General features: G+C 41.6%; 1 protein-coding gene across 1 annotated transcript in view; it reads left to right on the forward strand.

Annotated features, from left to right (window-relative positions):
* Positions 1 to 18,749, forward strand: part of LOC135196447 (transmembrane protein 169-like) — a 50,768-nt gene extending 32,019 nt beyond the window's left edge. Inside the window, exons 5-7 of the mRNA XM_064223285.1 lie at positions 4,538 to 4,731; positions 5,646 to 5,775; positions 18,108 to 18,749. Coding sequence (XP_064079355.1) covers positions 4,538 to 4,731; positions 5,646 to 5,775; positions 18,108 to 18,272 — 489 coding nt within the window. The 3' untranslated portion in view covers positions 18,273 to 18,749. The remainder of the gene's footprint in view (positions 1 to 4,537; positions 4,732 to 5,645; positions 5,776 to 18,107) is intronic.
* Positions 18,750 to 19,266: the final 517 nt, after the last annotated feature.

Genomic DNA, 19,266 nt, shown 5'->3' on the forward strand with positions numbered 1-19,266 from the left:
CCGTCCAATTGAGGGTCACTAGACCTCACTTCTCAAAGTTTGTACCCTTGCAGTTGCAAGCTACATTCCAGGAGGTTACGACCTCCTCCTAGGGCAAGACATGAAGTCTCCCTCGCATTCCAAAAAGCCTAGGGGTCCTAACCCCACAACAAATCACTCCAAGGCAAGGAGTCATCGAAATTCTACTTCCTCTAGGAAGTATGTCCACCAACAGTCTCCCCCGTTACCAAGGAGGGAGATTGACCATTCGCGGTTCCGTTGCAAAACCTGGAACGTAATAGGGCACTCTACTAATTGGCCTAGGTGCCCTAGCCGACTATCAGCAGCGGACACTGTCCATGTTCCACAAGGCCTAGCCTTCAACCAGAGACAGGAGCCTCTGTCTCCCATTTCCAAGGGCACGCTGAGAGGTATTGCACCTCCGGTACCCGCCACATGGTCCAGTCGACCTCACTCTCTGCCAGTGCCCACTTGGCAGCACTGAGCAGTACCAAGCTCCGTCCAGCCTGGACGTAGAGCCACCACCGAACTTGACTTCTGCGCCTGGCCCCGAGCTAGTGCCGGCGCCTAACCTAACCAAGGATCCTCCTACAGGAGATCCTCCAACAGGCATGGAGCTTACCACAGCCCATGGCCAATCACTAGTTCCTTCTTCTTCATCCTTACCTCTGTCGCCCGAGGATGAACCTCCGGCAGACCTTACCTTTGTACCTCCTCTGGAAAACCAGGAACTGCCCGACCAGGAGTCAGCCTGGAGTTTTCCCCTCACGACGGTTGCCGCAGCAGCCGGAGTGAGGGCCTCCCCTGCAGTAGGTTCCACCTCTACGACGGTTGCTGCAGAGACCGAAGTAAGTAGGGTGTTCTCCTGCAATCCCTCAGGCTACCACTGCCTCTGCTCCTGCCGGCGTTTCTGGCCTTTCCCCAGAGTCGGTGCCTCCGTCTACTCCAAGGACTGGTATAGCCAGGTCCTGGAGGAATAAGAAGAAGAAGGGACGTCATTAACAAACTAACACAAAAGAGCCACATGCTCTCCTTGACACCTGTGCCCGAGGTACAGTGTCGCATTCATTTGCAGAATGATCCTGGCACCTACCCAGAGGAGGTAGCCAGCCTGATCTCTGCCAGTAGCACTAACCCTCTAACCCCTAGCCATTGTAATACTAACCCTCACTTAAATATAATTACCTCATTGCATTTCCCTCCTGGTAAATTAACCACTCATCATCCCCACGCATCATTACCTCTCATTATGTATTTAACAGTTCCGTCGCTGAAGCTACTGCTGTGCGTACCACACTCTGGAATGATTGCGTCTTCATTTAACTGTATTGAGTAGGTTAGGCTAATGATTTAGTACCAGGGCATTAGGTTAGTAGCAAGTAGAATTTTCAAGTAACCTTATCTAGGGGTAGAGTAGACTGTCGTCACAGACAACCCGTAGTTATTACTTAGGCTAGATTACATCCTACATTAAGTTAGTACACTTAGCATCTTTGCCTATAAGTTAGGTAGGCCATTGTAGTCAGCCGTATCGCTGCTCAAAAAACTTCAAGTTAGAGTAGGAGAACTGGGTTGTCGAGGCGATCAACTTATTTAAGCCAAGACCTTCACGCCCGAAAGGGAGTGAATGCCTTCTTAACAGGGGAGCTGCTACGTCTATAGAACGCCTCGCCTTCCCAGCAGTGTTTTAGTTATATTTAATTATAAAAGTAGCAGCCATGCCGTCTCCTGAAGCTACTGTTGTGGGAGAGTGGGGATGTCGTAGAATGATATTTCCGGTCTGACGGAAGCTTAGGGTAAGAGAGGCAGGTCACAAGAGTAGCTAGGCTTCGAGATGGATTTTAGGGACTTCTACAATAAGACCTATTTTCTTCCCATTTGCTGGCGTTTTGTGTTTACCACCTTTCAGGCAATGCTCGAGCGGTTTTTGAAGCCCCGTGATTCGAAAGCAAGCAGTATCGCTCTCAGTCGGCCGCGAGACGTTATCTCGGACAGAGGTCAAATTGCCAGCCTCCCAGAATTAGGCCTACCCACGACGCACTGGTGGACCCGGACCCCAGACTGAACAGAGGTCGACCGCATTCTTCTACAAGGATACCCAGAATATTGCATAAAGGTACGTCTGAAAGTGTAAACTTCAACCCAGCACCTTTTACTACCATACGACTCTTGCTAAATTCATTTCCAATTCTTATTTTACCCCTTCTACATCAGAAGCCCTTTGTCCTCATCGGGCCACGTGCTCCCCTTTGTGACTTGTTCAAGACCTAGTTTTCGTGCATACCTCAGTGAACCATTCGAGTTTACCTTCCCCAAGATTAGAGAATTAATTAATCAAGCAAGAAGTCATTTTTTCTTTCATGTCGTTTAACTGGGATTCTTTTCCAGATTCCATGAGTCACGTGCCGTCTCTCTGTCCGCAATTGTGCATTAACCCACTGAATGAAAATCAGCTTGAATTGAATGAGACTATAAGCCCCAACGTGGGGGCCAATATCATTTAACTTTTCTCCAGGCCAGCACGGGCCTTTTTGTAAATAAATAGGTTTAAAGTAACGAGCTGAGTTTTCTGGCGACCTTCCCTCTAAAGAAAGAAAAATCATAACTATCAGTTTACGTAAGTCAAGCCAATTCCCTCTTGAAATCCCTAAATTACTTCCGTTTACGTATCTAGTCTCACAAGGCTATACGTACAATATATATATATATATATATATATATATATATATATATAGTATATATATATATATATTATATATATATATATATACATATATATATATATATATATATATATATATATATATATATACTATATATATATATATATATATATATATATATTTCAATAATTTCATAATTCATGTGATCTGTTCTCTGATATTGTCCTGTCTATTCTATGGATTATGATTAAACTTCCAAATTGGAATTTGGCTTTGGCACTGCATAGGCTCACTAGGCCACCTTATGAGTTCTTGGTGGATGTTTCTTGACTGGATATAACCCACAAATAAGTGCCCATAAGGTTCAGTCTCTCATTTCAGCAATTGGTCTTCAGTGGGTCTTTTGTTTGCCCTAGAGTTGTGGCCAAAATGCTGTAATTTAGTAAAAGTGGCTCGTGATTGGACATTTTTGCAATTCCTCCTTGTTCTCTTTTGCTGGTGGTAGCCTTTTCCTCTTAGTGAGGGCTTTCAGTATTTACCTCCAGTGGACTCGATATTTCCAGCATTCTCTTTCCTGTTTGTTCCTTCACATGAGTAACCAGAATTTTTTGTTTATAAGAACTGTTTCATACTGGCTATGGCAGTTAATTCAAGAGCGTATTTGAATGTTTCATCAGAGGACATATCACAAATCAAAATCAAGACCCATGATGTTTGAGCTGCCTCTTCCTGAATTATTCTGTACAACCTGGAGACACTCGGAATGTTTGATTCTGAAGTATGGGTGCTATTATGACTGAGTGACCGTGGTTTGTGAGGTATACCTGGATGAGGGGAAGGTTCCAAAGAAATGGTCACGAGGAATAATTGTTCCTTTGTACAAATATAAAAATAATGTAAGGGACTGCAAGGATTTCGATTGAGAAAGTAATGCAGATGACAAGGATTAATAAAGGAAGAACAGTGTGGGTTATGACAAAGAAGAGGCTGTGAGGATAAAGTGTTTTTTATGAGACAGTTATATGATAAGTTGAAAGTCAAGGGTAAAACTGAGTGTTGCATACATGGATATAGAAGAATCTTATGAAAGAATTGACAGATGTGATATAGAGGTGTTAAAAATTTAGTATATAGTTGTTAGGAGCAGTTAAAAGTTTAATCATTACAAATTCATTAACTATAAATAGCCTTACCATTCAGTTGCACCAACCTGTTAAGATTTTGAAAGATTGAAGATCCCAGACCACCCATCATAGTCTGCTATGTTGTCATTCATTAGTGTTACCTGGTTGCATTGAGAAGTTTTCATAATTAAGTAATTTTTTATTTGATAAAAATTTTAATTTAGTAATTTGCATTCCAGACAGGTGGTTTCACTTATCACTGAATATTACTGTTGTATTTTCTTTTGTTTTCATTAGTAAGTAATTTCCATTCCAATTACATTTAGGGGATAGCTTTCTTATGTGTCTGTTATTGCATTATAATAGCAACATTTTTGTAATGAGTTTAACAATGTCATGATCCGTTTATGTGTAACGCTAAAACTTCTTGGCCTTGGCTGAATTGCATCTTTTCATTTTTGTTGCCGCCTCTATTTTGGAGTTGGCTTATCTGGCAAGTATGTGGAAACCTAAGTTAAACAGAATTTTATGGTTATTTGAAACCACAGATAAAAAGATTATACTTACAAGGTAGTAGTTTGTCTGGTACAAAGGTATGAATTTTTTTAAGAAATTTTTTTGTTGTTGAGTACTCATTGACTGTAACTGAGGTCCCTCCTCTCAATTGCAGAGGATTGTACAGTTTATCAAGCAAAACTAAATTGCTGCTCTTTTGATTTTTAAATAATATTACTTTCTGTTTATTTTCAGGTTAATCTGTCTCGGGAAGAACTGGATGATCTAGAAGCATCAATAACACAAACTTTGGGCCCTGACAAGCCAAAGCCAAGTTGCTCACTGCGATATGGTCCCCACATTACTCTTTTTTCAATCATTTGCTTCCCTTTCGTCTTCCTCATATCGGCAGCATACTCCTTCTACCTAGGAACTCTCACGTGGTATAGGTATAAACTGAAGTGGTATTCATTTCATAAGTATTGTCTTTGAATTTCATCAAATATTTATCCACATATCCAATATTTTTAATAATCCCCTTGTTCGTGTCACAAAATTTTTTCAAGTATTGTAGTCTGTTGTAAGAAAGAAAATGGAAGTAAACCAATAGCACTGTGAATATGTATGGTGGATCCCAGTCTTAGCCTGCTACAAGTCTCACTATTATAGTTAATTATGATAACTTTTGGGGTTACTATATTTATTTCACGTTTCATTCATGTTTCCTGTAATTTAATTGTATTTTCTTGCCAGCACAAGCCTCTAGGTTTTTTGTTTTTTTTTTAAATAGAATACAGTCTTGTTTTGGTAGGCAGTACCATTTTATGCTGGATTGCTTTCCACTAATGGAGTCCACCAAAGAAGAACCGCATAATACACTTAGTTTCAGGAGTGACATTCTATTTCCCAACCTAGCAATGTGTCTGCCACCCATTGACTATACTCACATGAGATGAATGATCCTAATTATGTAGGAGCTGAAGAGAGTCATACAGGAAGAGGTCTTTGCTTTGACCATTTTGGTAATGTTTCAGAAAAAAAGAACTACCTTAATGTGGCTATTTTGAAAAACTGGCCAGTAATTAGTTAAACACAGCATGATATGACCTTTTCATTATCTCTTTCTCACCCTTTAAGTGTTTATAGAAATGTCTAATATATATTTTATATTTTGTTTGGGCTGCAATCATTGTGTTGATCAAGATGTTACAATTTTCATCTTACATGGAGTTTTGATAAAATCTATTATCTTGCTTTTCAGTTATTTTACATAAACTGTCTGATTTTATGTACACCATTTGCTACAAAAATAATTATCTCTCTACACCAGAATTCCCATAGACATTTATCTTATTTCTTACAGCATGTTGACGAGAGCCACTGAAGCCCGTTGCCTTCTCAAGATCTTGTTACCACCTGTGCTAATCTTACTGTATCCATTTCTGATTCTTATTTTTACAATTGGTCTGGGACTATATGGAGCCTTTGTCCAGGTAAATTATTGTTTGTATTCTTTTCAATATAAAAGTTGCATAAAATTAAGGCTTTAGGAAACTGTTGTAAACAGTGATAAAAAAGTTTTTAAAACATTTTTTCTTCTTTTTCTGTAGTCTGCAAGTTTTATACACTGATAAAAGTAAGCCTGATACTGCATTTTGCTAATGACATGGTACATGGTGTATATTTCAGAGCTATGGTTGAGAGAAAAATTATACTTATTTTAGTTTCTCATGCAAAAGTTAACCTAGGACAAGGAAGAACTCTTTGATGACTATGTTAGGTTGCCATAACAGGAGGGAACTTTTTCAGGTAGTATTCTTGGGTATCTTGGCGGTATAATGGAAAGAGGTCAAGTCCTTGTTCTGTCTTTACATGTTGAACCTAAGTATTCTAGTTCCTGCTGATTCATCTCCTGTTGTTCTCTGTAGATGAGTGAAAGGTCCATGCTAAATCATATGACTATGAAGGTCCATTACAGGTTAAGTAGTAGCTCAGACTTCAAAAGGGTAGGATCGGGTATCTCAGATGTAGCATGTTTTGTAGGAGAGCTTTAATTAGCTTTTGGTGTTAATGATGGTGGCCCTTGGCAAAGTGGAACAGACATAATCAGTTACATTGCCTAGATAGTCCTAGTTTACTACTAGTATCTCAAAAGGAATGCACATTTAAGCTAGGGAAGTTCTTCTGCATCCTTTCAACATCACCAGAAGGCTCACGAGAAAGGATTGGTCTCAGGAAGGCCTCTCCAAATCAGTCTGTATCCAGAAATTAAGTCTTGATTGAAGGGCTAAGGAAAGTCTGTGTTTCTTATAAAGGATGGGAGAAGGTGTTGGTGTTTTTTCTCTTTGGTCTTCCTGTTTGTCTGTTTTGGGGGTTAGTGCTGTCCATACACCTTGCCCTTCCCACTTGTTTACTTTAATCTAGCTGTCTCTTCTCTGTAACTATTATTTCTTTGTTCAATTATAGTGTTCCCTCCAGATTTACCTGTTGATTCATGTAGTCATGTGCTTTATTTTCAGGATCTCCCTTTTCCTTCTGTCCAACCATTCCAACTCATGTTTTTTTCAGGCTTAAGCAATGAATGGCTGAAAGGGCTCTTGTGCTTGAATTGATAGTCTATTTTTTTATTCATTCATTCGATGGTCTATTTTTTTTATTCATTGATTCTTCATGTTAGTGTTAGGGTCAAAAGGAGGAGAAGTGGTTAGAGCTTCATCCTGCAGGTTGAGGAGTTATTGGTAATGCTATCAAGGTAGTGACTAGCAAACCACCCGAACTGGTACCAAGGGTATATGGCATCTTAAAAAATGTTTACCTTGAAGAATTCCTTTGTTAAATGATTTTGCCTTTCTTTTTTGTCAGTTCAGGAGGCCCTCACACAGCTCAAGATTTGAGTTGCATTTCCTTCTATGCTGGCAAGTTTCTTTTACATGATTTAATACTATATGTTTGGGTTACAGTATCTACAGATGTTTGTCATTAAGTGATTTTTATGGAGAGAAATATACTATGGGTGAGGAAATTTTAGTAATTCATTATTTATTTCCACATTTTCATGACTTTAATGCACATAGAAGTGGGTTTTCTTGAAGTACCTGCCTTGATTTTGGTGCTTATGTATACTATCCTGTGGTCATGTCTGCATCCATTACTTTTGGAAGGTACCTGGACTTCCATGATCATTGTTGGCTGTACTGTCCACTGTCTTCAGGATTTGAACTTCTTTCACTTGGGGCTTTCATTCCCTACAGAAGTTCTTTGACTTCTTCCTTTCAGTAGGGTCTTCTCTGTTCTTCATGTGTTTAAAACAAGTTTTGTACACCGGTTCATACAGAATAAAGCTAAGTACAGTAGTACCTGGAGATACGAAAGGCTCTACTTACGAAAAACTTGAGATACGAAAGCTAATGCGAAAAATTTTACTGCTCTACATACGAAAAGTTTTCAAGATGCGAAAGGTTGTTGCTGTTAAGTCCTGAGATTCGCCCGGACCACTGAGAACAATTTTAAAACTCCTGCGCCGCCAACTGAGTAAACTCGCCACCATCCTCCCGCTCTCCCATTGGTTCCTGATGCTAGTCACCCCATAAGGTCCTGCTCTCCTATTGGTCAGCATCTACCCCTTGTGCTTTAAGTATTCTATTGGTAAAAGGTTGCTGTAAATTGAAAAACTTATTCATGCATTACATTTAAAAAAAAAAAAAAAACATTAGGTAAAGATAGAATAAAGAATAGAAATGAATGGTTATTATACTGTTTGGTAGTTTCAGTAGTGGAAGAGAGATAATGAAAATTTATGGCTTACTGTGTAAAAGTGATTGCTTGGCGATCGTTCGATACTCGTAAGTGCTGGATGTAAACAGACGTTTAGAAGCTTTTTTTTGTTTGTTTATTATAGTTAATGGTTACTTAATAATTATTTGAAATGAGTACATGCAATACATTTAATAAAAAAATTGTTAATTAGATATCATAAAATATAAAATAAATCAGACTGCCAACAAATACATATTAGAATTCTTCTTCTTTTTATTACGGTAGTGCTCGAGTTACGATAATTCGTTTTACGATAATCCGATGTTACGATGGGTTAGCAAGTTAATACTTAAAAAAAAAAAAACGAAAAAAAAAGTTTAAAAGAAAAAATGCGTAGCTATTTTTAAATTTCGCGCACAGCGAGCGCTGGCAGCAGCGTACTACGCTGTACGATATGTTGGCCCGAGAGCGAGAGGCTGGCGTAGGTACAGCGGCAATGAGTTCGACCTCACTTGCGCTCGTTTTGAACCAAGAAACATTAGGTCGGTGTTCGTTTGTGATTTGAGAGTTTTTTTAAGTACACCGAAAATTAAAACAAAAAAACTATGTCTGCCAAACAACCAAATAGGTGTCCTGCTGGTAGTGCCAAAAAAGAAGAGGCAATCCATCACTTTGGAGGGCGAGAAACTGAAAATAATAAACCAGCGTGAAGCGGGAAAGGCAGTCATGGTTATCGCAACGTGACGAACGTTTATCGCAATCGACGGTATCCACCATCCTCAAGGACAAGAAACGCGTAATGGATGCTGTAAAGGCATCTGCTTCAGTTCATTCAACGGTTATATCAAAGAAGAGGATAGGGCCTTTGGAAGAAATGGAGCAGTTACTGGTCACGTGGATGGAGGATCAAATACAAAAGCGTATGCCGCTCACCCATCTTAACCATTCAGACAAAGGCGCGTCATGCTTTTTTGAAGAGCTGAAGAAGAAATTATGATGATAACCACACAAAAGTTTTGCAGCAAGTGCTGGATGGTTTCGTCGTTTCAAGAACCCGCCGATAATTTTCACAGTGTGAAAAATTAGCGTGAAGCAGCAAGCGCTGATGCCGACGGGGCCGCTAAATTTAAGGATGTTTTAATCGAGATCGTCGTTAATGAAGCTACTTGCCAGAGCAAATCTTTAATGTTGACGAAACCGGACTTTATTGGAAACGTATGCCACAACGGTCCTACATCCACAAAGAAGCAACGGTGATGCCCGGGTTTAAGGCATACAAGGATCGATTGACTCTTCTGCTTGGGGGAAATGTGGCTGGGTATAAACTTAAGCCCTTTATGATTTATCACTCAGAAAATCCAAGGGCTTTAAAAACATCGACAAGCAGACACTTCCTGTGCATTACGTCATAATAAAAAAAAGCTTGGATGACTGCAATATTGTTCGAGGACTGGTTCGTTCATTGCTTCATTCCGGAAGTGAAAGATTATTGTAGAAAAAATAACATCCCCTTCAAAATTCTTCTGATTCTCGACAATGCTCCTGGCCACCCTCAGCACATCGGAGATAGTATTAACGAGAATGTAAAAGTTGTGTTTCTGCCACCAAACACAACTTCTCTCATACAACCCATGGATCAGGGTGCTGTGGCTACGTTCAAGGCGTATTATCTTCGGAACACGTTTGCGCAGGCTGTTCAGGCTACGGATAACGAGGAGAAAGATCTCAGAACTTTCTGGAAAGAATTTAGTGTTCTTAACTCCATTATGAACATTGGAAGGGCGTGGAAGGAGGTAAAGAAGAGTGTATGAATGGGGTCTGGAAAAATCTGCTGAAAGTGTATGTGAACTCGTTTAAAAAAGGTTTCGATCAGAATGAAGAAGAAGTGGAAATCAATAAAAAGATCTTGATACTTGGGAAAAGTTTAGATTTAGAAATTGACGAGGAAGATATCCAAGAACTTATAGATGTGCAAGATGTAGAGCTAACGGCAGAGGATTTAATTGCACTTGCAGAAGAGAAAAAAAAGCAGAAGAGGAAGAAAGAATAAAGTAAAAGAGCCGGAGCGAACGTTTACGACTAAAAACTGGCAGAGGCGTTTGCTTTATTTGATCAAGGACTGAAACTTTTAAGTGAAATAGATGGGGACGGGAGGAACGGTTTGCCAAAGTTCAGAGGGCTCATCAAGACAGTGTTGCATGTTACCGATTAATTTATGAAGAACGAAAAAAACGCACTGTGCAACCTACAATGGATTTTTTCTTCAAGAGAACGACTCCAGTGCATTCCGCTTCCCCAGCCCTACCCCCTCACTTGAGACTCGATCCTGTACGTCTCGGAACAGTTGTTTCCTCGAGACGACCTGAACTTACAGAAGAAGAAATTTTAATCTGAGGAAGAGCGAATTGATGATCCTGCTGCTTTATCATCATCCTCCTCTTCCGATCTTTAGTTATAGTAGCCATGAACAGCCTGACACCGATCACGTATGCCGACAACGGACCGAATCTTGGTGAGTACCCTTTACGCTACTGTCTGATCCTTGTTCTTATTATTAAGTTTCTTTTTATACTTAATTATCATAAGTCAATCTGCATTGAAACACCCGAACTAGCTGATATTAATAATTACTATACCTTATATGTATAGGTATACTGTGTAGTGTAGGCTAATCTTCCATATATGTGTAATATATAGCCTAGCCTATATGGTAACTGATTAACTTAGTGTAGCTAGGCTATATCCGAGATACGATTTTCTCAACTTACGATGGGTTTTTCGGAACCTAACCCCATCGTAAGTAGGAGAATACCTGTATTACGTTACGTATACGTATGTTTCATTATAGCTGTCAGTAACTCGGTATCTCCATTAGGTAAAGATTAAAGAATAGCCAAAAAGAATAGAAATGAATGTTAGTATACTGTTTTGGTAGTTTCATTAGTTGAAGAAAGAAATGATACAAATGACAATTATGGCTTACTGTGTGCTAGGAAAAATGATTGCTTGGCGCTCGTTCGATACTCGTAGACGGGTAAGAGCTGAATGTAAACAATCGATTGGAAGGTTTGTTTTTTGTTTGTTTGTGTATTATAGTTAATGATTAATTAATAATTATTTGAAATGAGTACATACTGATTATTTATACATTTTATTGGCATATTCTAAGCTTTTAGCTCTTAGGTTTAGATGTCAGAATCATAGACTAGGCTACAGTAGCAACCGCTAACATAGGCTAGGCTTATTGCTAAGGGCATATGCTAAAGTCCTAATATATGCAGTAAAAATGAGGTTGAACATTACATGCAGTTGAATATTACTCAAGTATGTACAGTATTTTGCCTTTTTGGAGTCATATTTCTTCCGTCGTAACCCTTGAACATGTGTTTTAGGCCTGGAAATATTATTTACTGGGGTGTTTTTGGAGGGCTTGGAACGGATTAGCCATTTTACATGTAAAATGTGTTCTAAGATACGAAAAACTCATGATACGAAGGCCGTCTCTGAACGGATTAATTTCGTATCTCGAGGTACGACTGTATAATCAATGGTTATGTATAAAAGCTTGTTTCATACATTCAACTTACCTGTCAGATATATACTTAGCTATCGACTCCGTCGTCCCCGACAGAAATTCAAATTTCGCGGCACTCGCTACAGGTAGGTCAAGTGATCTACCACCCTGCTCTGGGTGGCAGGACTAGGAACCATTCCCGTTTTCTATCAGCTTTTCTCTGTCGCCAGTGGTGTCAACATTGTTGTTACTACCTCCTGACTGGAATTCTTTTTTCAACGCTTTTGATCATCTTTCGACTGATTTTTGGTGACGTACTTGGATCGTTGTTTGGCATTCACTATCGTGGAATTGTTTTTGGACTTGGCTTTGGATTTTTCTTGGATATGTCTGACTCTAGTGTTGGTTTCAGAGTGTGTGTGAATGAGGGCTGTAAGGTGAGGATTCCAAAGGCTTCGGTAGATCCTCACACTGCATGCCGTGGATGTAGAGTTGTTGAGTGTTCGATTGAAAACACATGTAATGAGTGTGAAAGATTGAGTACTCAGGAATGGAAGACTCTAACTTCTTACTTGAAGAAGTTAGAGAAAGATAGAGAGAGGAAGGCGGCTTACAAAAGCCGTAGTAAATCTAGATCTCGTGAACTTCTATCTAGTTCTGTAGCTTCTTCTTCTTATAATTATTCTCATTCTGTATCAGGCCGATCACAAGTGGCTAACCCCTCTGATTCGGCTTTGGAAATTGCAGAACTCAGAGCTTCCCTTCAAAAAATGCAGGAAAAAATGGCAGCATTGGAAGGTAAGCAAAGTGAATGTGATTTTTCGAGTGATATAAGTGTCCCCAGTCTGGTCGTCTCTGCGACGCTCCCGGGCCTAGACCGCTTCCAAGCTCCCTGGCCCAGAGGAGAAGGAAAGTCGAAAGCCTTACGGAGGTCGTGGAGAATCCCCAACGATCAGGCGTCCCTTCGGCAGAGTCTGTTACGTCTCAGACTGCCAGGGACCGCTACAGGAAAAGCGTCCTACGAATGTGCTTTTCGTCTTCAGGTTCGCCTTCTCCAAAAAGAGGATGGAAAGATTCGAAGTTTTCCCGTCCGCTGAAGAGGAATTGGAAAGAGCCTGAATTCAACTCTAGCCCCGAGCGCTTCTCTGAAGAAGATGCGCCTTCGGTAGTAAAGAGGGCTAGGAAGGAGTTAGATCCATGGACGGTAAGGGAGCCTCGAGCGCCTTCCAGATCTCCCTCTCCTGCTTCGAATGAGGAGGAGTCCTCTACCAGGAAGATTTTGATAAATATGCAGGAACAACTAGCGTCTTTGGTAGGAGTCCTTTCCAAGGAGCCTTCTCGTAGAAAGGACGATAGGCTTCCTGTAAAAAGATCTAGATACCGATCTCCTGTCAGGCGCAACGAGCCTTCCAGGGGAGTTGTCGCACAGGCGGCCATCTCTAGGGGGAGCGAAGCACCAGACAGGCGAGAAGTTGAAAAGGAAGTAACTCCTGCCAAGCGCCTGGCGCCAGCCAGAAGCCAGATGCCAAGTAGGCGCCAGAGAACACCTGATAGTGAAATTGATTTCGAAGTATTCACGGGAAGAGAGGAGTCTTTCAGGCGCAAAGAGCCTGATTATTCTCAAGATCGTTCGAGGCCCAGAACGCCAACCAAGCGCCAGGCGCCAGCTAGAGGAGAGGAAGCGCCTGATAGGAGCGAAGCGCCTGCCAGGCGCAATGCGCCTGCCAAGCGAAATGTGCCTACCAGGCAGAAATATTCGGAGCGTGATGTGCCTGCCAGGTGCCAGGAGTGTTCAGAGCGCGATGCGCCTGCCAGGCGCCAGGAGTATTCCGAGTACGATGCGCCTCCCAGGCGCCAGGAGTATTCCGAGCAAGATGCTCCTGCTAAGCTCCAGGCGCATTCTTTACAAGAAGAGCCTGACAAGCGCCAGGAGTCGTCCAGGCACCAGGCACAAACTATCCAAGACTCCTAAGGATAGGCTTAGAGAGAGAATAACTCTTAGTCCCTCTCCTGTTAGAAGTGCTTTTTCTTTGGAGAGGAAGAAATCAAAGGAGGAGACAGACGAAAGAAGGGAGCCTTCTCCTTCCGATCCTCTTAACTTAGAGGACATTTCGGAAGACGAGATTACAAATAAAGAAGGGCTTTCGAATTATAAAGTTCTTTCTTCTCTCCTTCTAGAAGAGTATGGAGATTCGTTGACTCCAGCTGCTCCTCCTTCTCCGCGCTCGATTTTTTCGAGCTGGAAATCACACAAGTCTTCGTCCTTCCTGAAAATGAAACCGCCCATATCCATGAAGAGGGCCCTACAATCGCTTGATTCCTGGATCAAGACGAAAAAGGAGTTAGGAAGGACAGTATTTTGAATGCCTCCTGCTAAACTAACTGGTAGAAGAGGCATATGGTATGAGACGGGAGAGAATATGGGATTGTCTCTGCCCATTTCTGCCGAATCAGACTTCTCGAGTCTTGTAGACTCCTCGAGGAGACACGCCTTGAACTCGGCCAGAGCAACATGGGGTGTTCCGGAGATGGACCATCTCCTCAAGGGACTTTTCCACACCTTGGAAGTATTTAACTTCCTGGATTGGTCCCTTGGGGTTTTGGCTAAGAAGTCCCAGGAAACGGAACATCTAAACCCCGAAGCCTTGCATAGTATCTTGACATGCATAGATAAAGCTGTTCAAGATGGATCGGCGGAGGTCTGCTCCCTCTTTGGTGCGGGAATGCTAAAGAAGAGGGCGGTTTATAGTGCTTACCTCACTAAGGCCGTCTCTCCTTCGCAGAGGTCCGCTTTATTGTTCGCTCCTCTCTCAGAACATTTCTTCCCTTCTCAGTTGGTGAGAGACATTGCACATTCACTAACTGAGAAGGCGACTCAAGATCTCCTCAGGCAGTCTTCAAGGAAGAATAGGCCTGTGGCCAATGAGGAAAAGAAAGGGGCTCGTCCAGCTCGCAGCAGCCGTTCGAGAGGCCCTCCAGCTAGATCGATTTCCAGGAGGAAGACAACAGAAAAAAGAGGAAGATCTTCCTTCCGACCCTTTAAGAAGGGAAAATGAAGAAACGATTCTCCAAACACCTGTAGGAGCCAGGTTGCAAGTCTTTGCGGAAGCATGGGCAAACATAGGAACCGACTCTTGGTCAATGTCAATCATCATGAAGGGTTATTATATTCCATTCAAGGACAGCCCTCCCCTGACATCAACACCGAGGGAACTGTCCGCCAGATACAAGGACCCTGTACTGATGGATACTCTTCGTCAAATGGTAGAACAGATGTGGGACAAAAGAGCAATCGAGCTGGTACTCGGATCACAGCTCCCCGGGGTTTTACAATCGCTTGTTCTAGTAGCGAAAGCTTCGGGGGGATGGAGACCAGTACTGGATGTAAGTGCGCTGAGATTCGTGGAAAAACAAAAGTTCAGCATGGAAACGTCTGCTTCAGTCCTTGCAGCACTTCGTCAAGGAGATTGGATGGCGTCCCTAGACCTTCAAGACGCACATTTCCACATCCCGATTCATCATTCGTCGAGGAAGTACCTTCGTTTCATGTTGGAGGGAAGGATCTATCAGTTCAGGGCCCTGTGTTTCGGCCTGTCCACGGCTCCCCAAGTCTTAACAGACTTGATGAAAAAATGTAGCAAGACACCTACATTTGATGGGGATAAACGTCTCCCTATACCTGGACCGACTGGCTCATCAAGGGCCAGGTCGTTCCAAAAACAGTGGTTTTGGAGATCTTTTCAAACAGACTTTGGAACTGACGAAGTCATTAGGATTGATCGTAAACCTCGAGAAATCTCAGATGATCCCCAGCCAGAACATGGTTTATCTGGGGATTCGGATGGATTCTCGGGGTTTTCAAGTATTTCCTTCTCTAGAGAGAATAAAGAAAGGTTGCACCACAGTATCCAGCTTCTTCGGGAAGGGAAGGAGGCAGTTTAGCAGCATGGAAATGGTTGAGCTCTTTGGGGACTTGCAAGAGATCTTCTGATTTGGGCAAATCCAAACCAGAATGTAACTCTGCTAATAAGGTTTGTCCAAGGGGAGAGGAACGTGAGAGTGGACAGACTGAGCAGGAGGTTCCAGGTCCTTCCAACAGAATGGACCCTCCACTCAGAAGTGTGTCAGAGTCTTTGGTCTCTTTGGGGGAAGCCTCAAATAGACTTGTTCGCCACTTTCCTCTCCAAGAGGATAGACACATTTTGCGCTCTAGTAGACGATCCCAGAGCTTATGCAATAGACGCCTTTCTCCTGAACTGGTCAGGGCTAGACGTGTACGCTTTTCCCCCATTCAAGATCCTGGGGGAAGTAGTCAGAAAGTTCGTGGCCTCGAAGGGGACAAGAATGACTCTGATAGCCGCATTTTGGCCATCCCGAATTTGGTTCACAGAGGTAAAAGAGTGGACGGTGGACTTTCCCCAGATCTCTTCCAAACAGGATAGATCTGCTCAAACAACCCCACTTCGAGAGGTACCATCAAAACCTACCCGCTCTTGCTCTGACTGCCTTTCGACTATCGAAAGACTTGTCAGAGCGAGAGGGTTTTCTCGCAAGGCGGCAAGCGCAATTGCCAGAGCCCGCAGATCATCTACTATGCGAGTGTACCAATCGAAGTGGGAGGTGTTCAGAAGTTGGCGTAGGTCGAAGAAGCTGTCCTCCTCCAATACCTCTGTGACCGAAATTGCAGATTTCCTTCTTTTCCTGAAGGAAAAATCGCATCTGTTACCGACTATTAAAGGGATCAGGAGCATGCTTTCGTGCTGTATTCAGAAATCAGAGGATAGATTTGGCCAATAATAAGGATTTACACAATCTCATTCATTCCTTCGAAACATCAAAATCAATAGAACCCAGAGTTCCGAGCTGGAATCTGGATGTAGTCCTGAAATTTCTGTCTTCTGAAAGGTTCGAACCACCTCACACTGCTTCCTTTCGAGATATTACAAGGAAGTGTCTGTTTCTGCTGTCTCTCGCTACGGCGAAAAGAGTCAGTGAGCTGCACGCCCTTGAGTCACGAGTTGGTTTCAAGGGAGACTCTGCGATTTGTTCGTTCCAGACTCTCTTTCTTGCTAAGAATGAGAATCCCTCGAATCCCTGGCCCAGGAGCTTCGAGGTAAAAGGCCTGACTAGTCTGGTAGGCAGAGAGGCAGAGAGGTCCCTCTGCTCGGTCAGAGCGCTTAAATTCTATCTGGACAGAAAGAAACAGTTGGGGGGTTCGCAACACGGTCTATGGTGCTCGGTAAAGGACCCCAAAAGACCGATGTCTAAGAATGCCTTAGCCTTCTTTGTAAGAAGTGTTATTACCGAGGCGCATAAGAACTGCCCAGATGACTTTTAAACTATTAAGAGTAAGAGCTCATGAAGTAAGGGCAATCGCGACGTCTATTGCGTTCCAAAGAAATATGTCTCTCAAGAATATTTTGGATGCAACTTATTGGAGATGCAACTCAGTGTTTGCATCTCATTACTTGAAGGATGTGCACGTTACGTATGAGAAATGGTTTTCTCTAGGTCCGTTTGTGTCAGCACAGACGGGTTTCGGGAAGGGTACTTGGAGCGAGCACCGATCCTTAAATAAGTGTACGTAACCCTCTTGTCGGATACATTCTTCGTTTCCTGTGCAGGGAAGTGTCAGATGTCGCACAGGCGGCCTTCGCTTCTCTTCACTAGGAGATCGAGTGGTAACTGACTTTTAGAGGGGTACAAAAAATTTTTTTTTTGTACTTTCGTGTGTGTGTTTATCGAGTTTTTGGTTGTTTCCTAAGAGTTTGGGGATGGCTCTTGGCAATCTTAGAACTAACACAGGTGTTAGGATCGGGTGATCGGGATCGGTTGTGTGCTCCTTAAAGAAGGCGTGTCATATAAGCGGATTAGCACCCATTGACAAATGCCAGTTAGGCTCTGCTGAGTAAGTAGACAAGACCCCATCGACAGACCCACAAGAACTCTTGGCCGCAGATCACTATCTCGCTAAGGCTCTTGAGGTGAAGCAGACTCCTAGGCAGTAGCCACGAAGTCTTCCACCTAATAAGGTAGGAACCAAGGTCTATAAATACCTACAACATATGTTGTTTACCTGCCTATTCAGTAATTAGCTGTCTCTTGCCCTCCACCAAAGGGTGTCAATCAGCTAAGTATATATCTGACAGGTAAGTTGAATGTATGAAAATGATATTGTTATGATACAATAAAGTTTCATACATACTTACCTGGCAGATATATACGATTGATGACCCACCCAGCCTCCCCGCAGGAGACAGGTGGAAGAGAAAATCTAATAGAAAACGGGAATGGTTCCTAGTCCTGCCACCCAGAGCAGGGCGGTAGATCACCTGACCTACCTGTAGCGAGTGCCGCGAAATTTGAATTTCTGTCGGGGACGACGGAGTCGATATCTAAGTATATATCTGCCAGGTAAGTATGTATGAAACTTTATTGTATCATAACAATATCATTTTTATTATAAAAATTACATCTAATAATTTACTTCTTATTGTTGGCTGCATCTTCATTGTCACATTTGAACTAAAATGAACGAATTTTGTCTTTCAACAGATTTCCATATCATATGATTCTTGGTGGTGTGATGTTAGTGACCCTGAGAAAGGGTTTTACGGATGGCTATGTTCCTTACTTCATGTTGAAGAATGTGCACCGTATGAGACTGTAGTGTTAATGACAGAGCCTCCACATACCAAAATCCAAGACAATTCTGTGTAAGGAATTTGGGCGTGCTGTCTCCATGATAACAGTCACTGGTAAAGCTTTGACTAAGTATAAGGTATTTTGTATATGTGATCTGTGACATTCCAAATAACTTTTTATAATTTTATAATGATTATTTAAGTATTTCCTGCGATAGTTTTATCTTGTTTTATTAGACTTAAAAGAGAGTAGTGATAGATTAGATACCATGAGTATTGAAGAGTTGGTGATATGTACATTTGCCTTATCGTTAGCTAACTGTGAGATCTTGTTTAAGTATCTTACATTGGAAAGTCTTTGTATATTTCTAAGTTCATTTTATACCAAATTAGTATATATAGTAGTTGCCATTCTGTATATAATTAGAGAGGTAATGTCTTCATGCTCAAATTTTTTGTATTTCACTTTAAGAGCTCCATAACTGCCAACCACACAATTGATATATTATCATTGGAATGAGATTATTTTGTGAATTATGATAAGTTGTATGTATTGGTGTCATTTCTTTGCTGTCCTTAGGCTAAGATTCATACAAGATATAATAATTATTTAATACAGCAATGAAGTCTGTACTGTTATAGGCTGTTTCCCAGGAAGCTATTTGATTTGAAATGTTCATGATGAATTTGTTTATATTGCATTTGTTATTTTTTCTCAAGGTTGGACAAGAAGACTAGTTTTTTCACCCGTAGGTAAGAAGGGCAAAGCGCAGAGTTTTTTGTACAAAATCTTGGAACTCCTTTGGTAGGTTTCTACCGCTCCAGATCAGGAAGCATTGATAAATTTGCTCTACATACAATTTAATAACCAATTATTGGCTCAGGGTTTGAAAAGTAGAAAAAGTGGACATTTATTTAGTAATTGAATTATATTTTTAGTTTTGTTTAGCAGAAAGATTGAGTAGCTGACAAAATTTCTTTTGTTCTTAGTCATTTGCCCTTATTGGTTTATCATACTGGCTTTTTGACGATTTTGCTGCTCAGTGGGTTTTTTGTGGCACAGCAGCACA

This window comes from Macrobrachium nipponense, chromosome 17 (genome assembly GCF_015104395.2).
Source record: "Macrobrachium nipponense isolate FS-2020 chromosome 17, ASM1510439v2, whole genome shotgun sequence".
In the NCBI taxonomy this organism is placed as follows: domain Eukaryota; kingdom Metazoa; phylum Arthropoda; class Malacostraca; order Decapoda; family Palaemonidae; genus Macrobrachium; species Macrobrachium nipponense.